Source organism: Monopterus albus, unplaced genomic scaffold (genome assembly GCF_001952655.1).
Source record: "Monopterus albus unplaced genomic scaffold, M_albus_1.0 scaffold190.1, whole genome shotgun sequence".
Lineage (NCBI taxonomy): Eukaryota > Metazoa > Chordata > Actinopteri > Synbranchiformes > Synbranchidae > Monopterus > Monopterus albus.
This window is the reverse complement of record NW_018128070.1, coordinates 616609-627401: the sequence shown is the minus strand read 5'-3', so window position 1 is coordinate 627401 and position 10793 is coordinate 616609. Positions and strand designations below refer to the sequence as shown.

Here is a 10793-nt window from a genome sequence, read left to right as displayed (position 1 = left end):
AAACAAGTCTGACTTACTGCTGGCGATGCGAACCAAGCTCCTGCTCCGATCGTACAGGGACCGGGTGGCCCTTAGCAAAAGGCCCCGGACCCCGTACTCCCGGAGCACCCCCCACAGGGCGCTGTGAGGGACACGGTCGAATGCCTTCTCCAGATCCACGCAGCACATGTGGACTGGTTGGGCAAACTCCCATGAACCCTCCGCCACCCTGAAGAGGGTATAGAGCTGGTCCAGTGTTCCACGGCCAGGACGAAAACCGCATTGTTCCTCCTGGATCCGAGGTTCGACTATCGGTCGAATTCTCCTCTCCAGTACCCTGGCATAGACTTTCCCGGGGAGGCTGAGGAGTGTGATCCCCCTATAGTTGGAACACACCCTCCGGTCCCCCTTCTTAAAAAGAGGGACCACCACCCCGGTCTGCCAGTCCAGAGGCACTGTCCCCGACCGCCATGCGACGCTGCAGAGGCGTGTCAACCAAGACAGCCCCACAACATCCAGAGACTTAAGGTACTCAGTCCATCCCAAACATTTAATAAAATTGTCAATTATAGCTGGTATTGATTTTAAAAAATAAAACAGCACATTATAAACTAATTCTGGTGCTGAGAAATCATCTGTACCTGAGCCTGAGTTACACAGTGAGAATACACTGCCTGACCTGACCTCTACAGGTCAGAAAATATAACTGCACCCAATCACAAAACGTGACTCAACATTTTCTGTATGTCTTTACTGACTCATCCATCACAACTACAGTCTCACTGCAGGCACCAGCAACTGCAGTGCTCTTATATAAAAAATACAGAATTACAAAAACAATGCTATATTTATTTAGTTTTCATACAATACATTAAAAAAAATCACGTTTTCAATTACTGTCAAATATGATGACAACATCTAGGAACAACATTTCAGCTCACACGTGACCTTTTCAGGCTGGTGGTGTCAGCTGCTGCTTTACGCTTACGTGACAAAGTTTCCTCAGAAGGAGCTTCAGTCAGGTAGTACCGCTCAATAGGTGGAGGAGACTCCTGGAGGAAAGACAAATGAGCCAGTGGCAGTGCAATCATGTTGATCAAGCACTGAAACTAACCTAATCACATATTCTTTATATTATATTCTTTCAAGATACAAAGTTCTTGAGATATATAAAAAAACCTTTTTTAAGCATTAATTTTTGCTACAATTCATACTTTTTTCCAACTTTGGTAATGGTTATGGTTGAACTGAAGCTTTGCTACACTTCCATAAGCATTACAGATACCTAACCTGGAGATAATCTATATGAAAAGCTCAACCAACCTGCATGAGGTAGTCTGCGATGTACTCTGGCTTCAGACATGCAACTCCTTGTGAGGTAGCCTCTGATATATCAACTCTGAAGTCCCCAGGCTTCAGCTGACTGAAGTCTGCAAAAAGGTGAGTTGCCTCCTTGTACAGTGATGGGGAGGGACTGGGCAAAACCTAGAGAGGAAATACAAGTGAGAACTAGGGCTTTACCATGCCTCTGTCTTATATTAAGGCAGGGGAACTGGCAAACCAGATGGCCCAGCACACTTCGCCAGTTTGTTGCGATTCATCATTAATCTGTGTCTCCTGCATCTGATCCAAAAAAAAAAAAAAAAAAAAAAAAAAAAAAAAAAAAAAAAAAAAAAAAAAAAAAAAAAAAAAAAAAAAAAAAAAAAAAAAAAAAAAACCCTGGCTTTTTGCTTAGCTCTTGAGCCAGTTTTTTGGCTCTCGTGATTATTCTTCAAAACTGAAAACCCTCATAGTGTTAATACGAGTTGTGTCAGGGGCCCCCACAGTGTTTTAAAGCAGAAGTGAGCAACCTTGTCTAAATCAAGACCCCCTCTACTAACATCATAAAACATACCAGGAAAACAGAGCAGAGAGACAACTTGACAGATAACTCCATATATTTAATGAGTGAGAGTACTGTTTAGTCCACCATCTGCTAATTAAACTGATCACAATATCTGGGTGTCATATCATCGCAGCTAAACCATTTCCTGGGGAAAACCCTGCATTTGTAACGATCACATTAGCAATTAAATGTAACCCTACTGAACTAACAAAATTTTGCTCTGATTAAGAGAACTTTCTCCAATGTGCAGTTTATGTGATGGACAGAGACGCCACAGAGCCACTGTCTGAGATGCTGTCACTCTGATCATCATTTACCATCTGATCCATTTGGTAAGTCCAGTGGTAAGTAAAGGACAAATAATGTTGGATTTGGCATAACAATAAATTAACAAGCAGTAACCTTTGCTCCACCAGTCTGCAGCAACCGCCTGAAACCCGATTCTCTTTTCTGGTCAATGTTCAGCATGACTGTCCACCCACTGAAGGCACCCTGAAAAATACAAAGGCTTATTTAGGGAAAAGAAATGTCTGAACTTGTGTTAACTATGTGTAGGAGCCTGTATGTACCTCATTTTCAGTGCGTCCCTGCAGAGCTTTTCTCCAGTGCATGGCAGCCAATGCCAGTCTCTTCTGCTGGACAGTGATGTTGGACAACGACCTCAGGATGGAGGTACTGCCCCACTCATACTCATCCTCCTGCAACAGAAACAAAAAGCAGATATAAAATCTTATTAAGGACAAAAGAAATTACACTAATACTAAAACTGAAAACTAATAATTGGGCCCAGCCATGGTAAAAATCATTACAAACAACTGAAAAGTCCCTTTAAAGGACTACAGGACAAACATAATACACAATAAACCACCTTTAATATCATCACAAGTGGCCAAGCATAATAATACCACAACATTACTGTAAGTGCAGAATGAATACCATGTCTTTAATCCCATTTCTGGTATTTCCATTTTACAAAGGCCTCAAATTTGAACATTTTATGATTCTTAAGGGTCAGCTGGGATTGGCTCCAGCCCCCCTTGACCCTGTTCAGGATAATCGGTACAGATAATGGATGGATGATTATTAAGGTGACCGCAAAAACACTGTTAGTAGTTATGTGCCCATAGCACTAAGTGAGTGAGAATAAATCTTCAGATCCTGACCTGGATGAAGTGACCCACAGATCTGCAAGCCTCTAGGTATGAACGATGCAAGATCCATTTGCCTGCAGCCATTGCTGCCAGATACTTCTCATTGCGCAGAGGAGTCCCTACAATGATATGGGAGCTGCTGGGGTCAAAAGACTGCTTGTCTAGGACTACAGCACCTACAAAACAAAACAGAAATAGAACAGTATATAAGTTTCAATAATGATTCAACTTCTGTGAGTAATAAAAACCTAATTCATCTGATGATACTGAGCTGGTACAGGAGGAAATATCACCAAACCCCAGAAAAAGATCCTTTTTAGTTATCGGGGATTAGCTCCTGTAACTTCAGACCTGTGATGTGTTTTCACTACAGCATGATGAAACACTGTTTGTGTCCTAATTAGGTGGGAAACTCACCAAGCTGCTCTATGAGGTGGCTGTAATCAATACGTTCCTGAGGGCTGAGGGAGGACAGCTGAAATATGGGTGGCTGCTTTTCTTCCTTTTTCTCTTCCTGAGATAAAAAATATTCTACCTTTTAGCAGCAGTAGCTCGTTTGAACATGACAGTACAGGTTGTGTATCACAAATATGGTACAACAGAAACTGTACTTCATTAAACTGTATTTGCATATAATCGCAGATCTTTGCAAAGTAAGGAGAGGCAAAGGAAACCTACTCAGAAGTCCCCTTTACACTGCCTGCTCAAGGTGCAATTATTGCACCAATATTCCACCACACCGTTCTGTATCTAAGGCACCAAACTGGCATGGGGGGTCAGTGTTGACCCTCCTTTGGTTCACCAGAATCAATCAGCTTGTTGTTAATATAAATATGATACTTACCTTGGGTTCTGGTGCTACTGGGGGGTTGGTGAGAGGGAAGGCAATGCTGGGAGCTTTAGGAGTGGGGATTTTATTTTTTGGCTCTTTTGATGGAGGGGTCATGACTTTCTGGTCCCTTTGCTGGTCGATGACATTACAAGCAGCTAGAAGAGATCAGTTAAAAGTTCATATAATCATATATGCTCATACATCAGCAAACTGATGTTACTTTTGCGAGCTGGTTCAATTAGCTGGCAGTCAGGAACAGCTATTATCTACATAAGAACTTGTTTATTTAGACCAACTCATTTTAATTTAGTTGTGTGTAAATCTGCACTTAGTAAATAATTACTATAAGTTGTAACTAGGCTCAGTTTAAATAAACAGTTGGTGCAACTGGCTCCTGATCCCTTACCCATCTCCACCAGCTCAGAGTCAGTCATGGAGTCCGTGAACTTTTCAGAGGGAGGAGGCGGAGGTGCGAGGGGCTCTGAGTGCTGTGAAGGACTCCCGGGCCACTGTAAATTATCAACCAGCTTGGCTCTCTCCTCCCTGGCTGTAGGGTCATCCCAAACTATCTGTTCACTCTGGGATGGCTCTGTGTTTATGTCCATCGCTGCTTCTCTGGAAACCCTGAAATCAGGACAAAATGGTGTCAATTAATTTTGACACAGAAAAATGTGAAGTGGATGGAACATCAGCTTCATCACAGTTTGAACTTTTGAATAAAACTGACCTTTTTGGTTTAAAACTAGTATTTTCACCATCTTTTTTTGTCGACGCCTCATATTGTTATACTTTAAACACTACAGAACTCTGTACCTTAGTGCTTCCAGAGTGCGACGGCTTTTGAGTTTTACTGGGGTACGCCTTCCTGTCGACACTTTGGTAGCTGAAATGATCTCCTGGAGCTGTTTTTGCAGAGTCTCTGAAATATCTGGAGACAAGAAATAATCAACGACATGCATCGCTAGGTTCAATAAGTAAGCACAGAAGCACTGTAAAATTAAATGACGCAGTTGGAAAAAGACACCCACCGCTTCTCTCTTTACTGTTATTCATCTCTTTCTGATCAACGTCTCCATCATTTTCATGACATAGGACTGTAGGTTCCTCTTCAGCATTGTACTCAGACTGAAGGACAAATAATTACACATGTAATTAAAGGTGAAACAGACAGATAATTAAAAGAAATACCCTTACATCAATGCTGTGAACTGTGAACTTCATGAAACACACCCACTGTCGCAGCGGTAAAATAAAATTTGTAGACCTACCATGTCATCATTTGTCTCCGTCATTCTTCTGATTTGGGTCCGTGTTAAAGGTCGAGACTTCTGAGAGCTGCTGGGCACCTGGCTGAGGTTTAGGCTCATCTTAGGGTTGTAGGTGAAAGGATACAGAGACTCTGAGACTAGCCTCTGCTCCTCAGCACACTGCAGGACAGAGGCACTGCCTTGTTAGTGCATGCAGTACACATCTCCACCCAAAAAAAGCATTAAAACTATCACAAACGTTAGTTGAATAAAATGCCCATTAATTCTTTTGTGCAATTGTTGATATGATGATGATTTCCACCTGGTAAAATGTATTAAGATAATACATCAGTGGCATTCAATGATGAAAATGAGATCCCAGATTAAACAAGCATATCCTAAAAAAGCTGACATTTATTCTTCATAACAATTTTACAATCTTGCTTAAGCAAAATCAACAAAACATTTCTCCTATTTTCCCCCCCAAAAAAAGGCAAAAATCCAGTAGCACTTGCAGCATAAATATAAACTTTATTGCAAGGCGAACAGTTTTGGTGTATGGCCATTGTCAGGGTCTCTCCTAATTGTTTCCCAAAAGCGAGTTCTGTCATTTTAGATAGATATTATCGTGCTGATTTGTTTAGTGATCACTTTCCTGATAATTCTGATTTTAATAAGCTAAGTGATGATAGAAAAAGGGGGTGTATTTTGGATGATTTGACGGCTTCGATTAGTGACACCATGGCTCCACCTCTGGTCAATACTGTACAGAACTTGTAAAATGCATCACAAAAGAAAGATGGCTACCCACATATTCGAAATATTTTGGCTTCACATTTGGATATTGAAAGGAAGTGGTAGCGTGTTGTCATTTTTATATGTAGTCTATGCTGTAAGCATCTATACAATTAAGCTACCTAATTCGTTTTAAATGCCAATGAATTAACTCCACAGCACAGATTATTCATAAATAGTTCAATGTCTCCCTTAAATCTATTTATTTATCTATTTATACTTGCTATTGGTAAACATACAGCTTGCAGCCAGTGCTGGGAGACCACATGTACTCCTTTTTTCTTCACTCCTCTGTATTCCTGTGTGTTGTCCCCCACACGTCCCTCATAGATGTAGTGTGTCACGGTATCATCAAAAGTCCACCTAAAAACAAGTTGATAAAGACATGTGCATCTGCATCCATATTCACTGAAATTAGGAATTAAGAGGTTTGCAAATTTATCAAGTACCTGAAATCAGCTCCGAGAGAGGCAGCAATGGCATTTAGTTCACTTTGCATTTTGCTCAGCTTCTTTCCCACACAGATCACAACACCACTCAAGGGACCAGCTTCCTTTTCTGGAACCTTACAAAGAAAATTGGTAATACTTTTGTTTATATACTACATACATAATTAAAGTAATCTAGACTGTATACAGGCTAAATTATGCATTATAATGTCTACTTTCCCTTTTACTGGAAATGAAATTTTCATGTATTAACACAGTAGAGGTTTCTGTCATTTCATCAGCATCATTAGTAATGGGTGCAAACAGGCATACTGTATATTTATGTATTTTCCTTTACCTCCCTGTCAGCTGTCTTGGTAAGCTGGGGGCTAGCAGAGGCTGCTTGCATATCTGAGACATTAGTGCGGCTGCTATTAGCCAGAGCCACCTTCAGGTTCCTGTTGATAACTTCTGTTAGTGGAGTCTCCACCCTCTCTCCTGCCTTGGATTTCCCACTTGGAACCTCCAAAGCTTCTAGTGCATCCTAAATATAAGAAACTCCATGAATTATCTAATAAAGGTTGATGCACATTAACTGCTACAAGTCTAAGAAAAAAAATTGTAATTCTTGCATTAGATGCTGCTCCTACCTTGACATTAAAGGAGGGCCTGAAGAGCTGGTCTCTGCTGAGGAAACGAGAAGGAGTGTCCAACTGCAGACAGGGCTCCTTATGAAGTGGATGCCTCCTGTCACCTTTCTGGTTTTGTTTGGAGTTGCTGATATCCTCTTTGGGCTTCATCTTTTCCAACATAGAGCAGAGCGCTTTGCTCTGAAAGCGACTTGACTCCAGTGGGGTGATGGCCTTGATGGTCTGGAAACCCAGCAAAGGGATCTGTGGAGATGAACAAGCTGGGGCAGCTGCGCTGGAACAACCAGCAGTACTCTCTTCAGCCTCCTCTGTGAAGAAAGGAAACAGTCTCTTATACCAGTGGTAACAACGATATACTTTAATAAATTGGGCCTATAATTTGGCATAAAATGCAATCTACTGAAGAATTACATCTAACAACCTATAAAGACACAACTCCAATGCAAGCTTAACTGTTCCATTTTTAATCACTTTAAACGGAGCTTTTGACAAATTATATGTTAGTAAATTTTGCGGGGTTGCTCGAACAAGTAAAACGCTATTAATCACTAGGATTGTCATAATTTGTTGTCATAAATGAATCAACTACGAAAGCCAAAAGAGTACAAATCAGAAATGTATAAAAACACAGAATGCATTGTTCATTTACTGTAATTTTCATCACAGGCTTTTCCAAACACATATTTGCTGAACACTTTGACCAAGGCATCTATCTGACCTGGTGAGGGTGACTGGTCAACTAGAAATCGCTCCTCCTTTGCCCTCTGACCGGTCCGCGCAGACTCTAGTAACCAGTGCACAGTGACAGCATGAGGCCCCCATTTCTTTGCTGCCTCGTACTTTGTGCCTTCGGGGCTCTGTAGCACCAGATGAGTACTAATCAGCATGTCTTTCTTCTGGTTGGGGAGGTACACAAAGTAATCCTGAACACTGCAGGGTGGAGAGAAGGAAAGATGTAAATTTCAAAGAGGCAGTTCACAACAAGCAGACAGGACGCATGAGGTTAATACATATGCAGCAGAGAGAATGAATGTATGTTAGAACAATGCACACAGAAGCAACTAATTAATATCTCACAGCCCAGGAGAGCCAACAGCTAGACAAATGTACATACAATGGAAATGTCTCTTTTGCAGACTTGTTCTAAATGCAAAACTGCTACCCATACATCATAAACATATATTCCTGGGCCAAATTACACAAACAACAATTTACAGTATATAAAGGTAAACACCATACATGGCTCCAAGGTACTTGGCCAACTCCACCAAAGAATTCTTTTCTGTTCTGGTGAACTGACTGAAGGACAGAACACAATCCTTGAGAGGTAGACGACCATCCATCACAGGAACTGGGGTGAACAAAGGGTTGGAGGAAACCTGCAGAACACACTCCTTCTGTACACACGTTGCCTGAAAATGAACAAGAGCGAAATATAACTGTCAGCTTCAGCTCACACAACTGATGAAACAAAACATGTTTCAAATCAGTTAAATTGTGTAGGAATAAAACTAATTATATTTGGATTATCAGTTATCTGACAAGTAATTTTTGATTTAGTATATAAAACAAAAATTGTGAAAAATGCCAGTTACACTTTCCCAAAGCTCAAGGACATCCTCAGAAGTCTTTCTCCAACCAGCAGTGCAAAACTCAAAGATATCCAATTTACAATAATATAAAACAGATAAAGGTGCACATCTGAACTAGTACCAGTCAATATTTGGCATTTTTGCTTGATAACTGACCTAAACAGTTAATAGATTGTCAAAATTTATTGAGGATATTAGGCTCATAAATTAAGGCTGTTGGTTCAAACATGAGGCCACACTTTATTCAAAGATAATTACCTATGTAAATGTTTGTCTGTTTTATCAACTATTAATCTATTGACAAATTGAGACATTGCACTGAAAACACCAAAAATGACATCCTCCTCCCTACAAAAAGAAACCAACATGTCTGTGGTCTTACCAGCCAGATATCAGTGACCACCATGTCCACTGTGGCCTCCACTGAACAACCGAACAGTGGAGCCACAGCACAATCTGCTACATCTCGTCGGCCCGTCAGCACTCTGCCTCCATTATCTGTCACTAGCAGAGAGAGCTGCGCCTCTGCCTCTGTATCAAAGCCAACAATAAGGAAACGTATGCTAACAAACAGTCCTGCCTCACTGGCCTCCTGCTGGGTTGAGTCTAGTTCTGGTCCCCTGGACTGGTCTGGTGACCAGGGTTCAGGCTGAACCATGGATTTCCTGCTGTTGCCCTCTAATGGTGGTGGAGGTGTATTAACTGGAGGATAAAGACCAACAAGATATAATCAACAGGCTTTAAATGTTTTGTACAATCTCTAAATTGCAATGAACTTCTGTGAAATCCCTCACTGACTGATACTCACCCGCTATACATTCATCATCCATATATTGTGACAGCAGATCCTCCTCCACTCTCTTTTGCATGGGAGTACTAGGACTCCATGCAGGTGGACCGGCTGTGGGTCGGGAAGCAGGAGGGGTATGTGTCGACACAGATACAGCTGCTGGAGCAGGAGGCAAACAGTCAGGGTGGAGGTAACCTGCTTCAGGAAGCAGACTGCCTTTGGAGAAACTGTCCAGCAGCCACTGCTCTGTTACTACATGGGGTCTGGGAATACAAAGACACAACACCAGTAACATTTATGTGATTACTATAAACCTACTGAATTGCAACAGTGTTATCGTTGATGCTCTCTTCTGCATTTGAATGATTTAGTGACCCGTATATTTGATTTTGTGATTAGATATGATGTTGCAAAACAAACTGAACATTAAGGACCAGGTAAAAACATGCCCTGAACTCAAACAGACTATATTCATCAATCTGAATTCTTTGTTAAAATATATTTTGTGGCATTTCTGCATTTACATCAGATTCCTTCAGGACGTCCCCATCATTTGAACAGTGATGTTTCTAAATTCCCATTAAAATTTCATTATATTCTTTTGTCTACATTCTCTATCATTATTCATATTATATACATTTACTGTATATACTGTGCATTTGGGATCTCACATTTCTATAGTTCTACAGGTTGAAAAAGGTTAAAACATGCCAGATTTTAAATACCATAACTGAGAAGCTTTATAATGTCTGTGGTTCAGACCTATGAGTCACTTTGGAGAGAAAATTCTTGAGGTCCTGGTTCAGCTCTCCCATGACCACATGTGTGAGTTTCTCACTGGGCTGATTGAAGCGCAGGCCTCCTGCAGTGTTCACAAGGCGCCGCAGCTTCTCCAGTCTCTTCTCTGGCAGGCCACACAGATACAGCTGCACAAGATTTAACATGTAAAATGAAGCCTTGCTATATTGTGACTATATATGTTATCTTTCACATTAAAAACCAAGTTACCACAACACCACTAGGGAAAGGAAATCTTCACTCTATATGAGATGGAATATTCTTCTACTTACCTTACATCCATCCAGTATATCATCACCTGGGCAGAAAGTGTAATCCAGGCTGTCTGTGCGGTCTGATCCTTCCACATGGCTAGTGATGTTGTTGGTGAGGGCTGTGTCATTTACTGTCACGCTAGCACTGACAGAGATGTTGCTTAAGCCCAACAGAGATGGACACTCTAGTGTTTAAATAAATAAATAAATAAATAGTGTTGGAAGTGTAATACTAAATAAATCAGAAACATTCAACCTTTGTGGGATGCTAACTTTTTGTAACACAACCAGTGTTTGTGGGTCTGGTGGACCTGCTCCCCCAGAAAGTGTTTGTGGGTCTGGTTAACCCACTACCATTTTTTTTTTTGGGGGGGGGGGGGGGGGCAGCACCA

General features: G+C 41.2%; 1 protein-coding gene across 1 annotated transcript in view; it reads right to left on the bottom strand.

Moving 5' to 3' along the window:
- Nucleotides 1-731: 731 nt before the first annotated feature.
- topbp1 (DNA topoisomerase II binding protein 1) overlaps nucleotides 732-10793 on the bottom strand; it is a 15795-nt gene continuing 5733 nt past the window's right edge. The window contains exons 8-28 of the mRNA XM_020617477.1: nucleotides 10420-10586; nucleotides 10112-10275; nucleotides 9368-9612; nucleotides 8942-9261; nucleotides 8207-8379; nucleotides 7686-7897; nucleotides 6968-7275; nucleotides 6676-6861; nucleotides 6339-6454; nucleotides 6129-6252; nucleotides 5116-5274; nucleotides 4876-4972; nucleotides 4661-4775; nucleotides 4254-4471; nucleotides 3860-4002; nucleotides 3433-3529; nucleotides 3028-3191; nucleotides 2434-2562; nucleotides 2267-2356; nucleotides 1303-1464; nucleotides 732-1031 (exon numbers count right to left, since the gene is read on the bottom strand). Of these exons, the coding sequence (XP_020473133.1) occupies nucleotides 912-1031; nucleotides 1303-1464; nucleotides 2267-2356; nucleotides 2434-2562; nucleotides 3028-3191; nucleotides 3433-3529; nucleotides 3860-4002; nucleotides 4254-4471; nucleotides 4661-4775; nucleotides 4876-4972; nucleotides 5116-5274; nucleotides 6129-6252; nucleotides 6339-6454; nucleotides 6676-6861; nucleotides 6968-7275; nucleotides 7686-7897; nucleotides 8207-8379; nucleotides 8942-9261; nucleotides 9368-9612; nucleotides 10112-10275; nucleotides 10420-10586 (3509 nt within the window). The 3' untranslated portion in view covers nucleotides 732-911. The remainder of the gene's footprint in view (nucleotides 1032-1302; nucleotides 1465-2266; nucleotides 2357-2433; nucleotides 2563-3027; nucleotides 3192-3432; nucleotides 3530-3859; nucleotides 4003-4253; nucleotides 4472-4660; nucleotides 4776-4875; nucleotides 4973-5115; nucleotides 5275-6128; nucleotides 6253-6338; nucleotides 6455-6675; nucleotides 6862-6967; nucleotides 7276-7685; nucleotides 7898-8206; nucleotides 8380-8941; nucleotides 9262-9367; nucleotides 9613-10111; nucleotides 10276-10419; nucleotides 10587-10793) is intronic.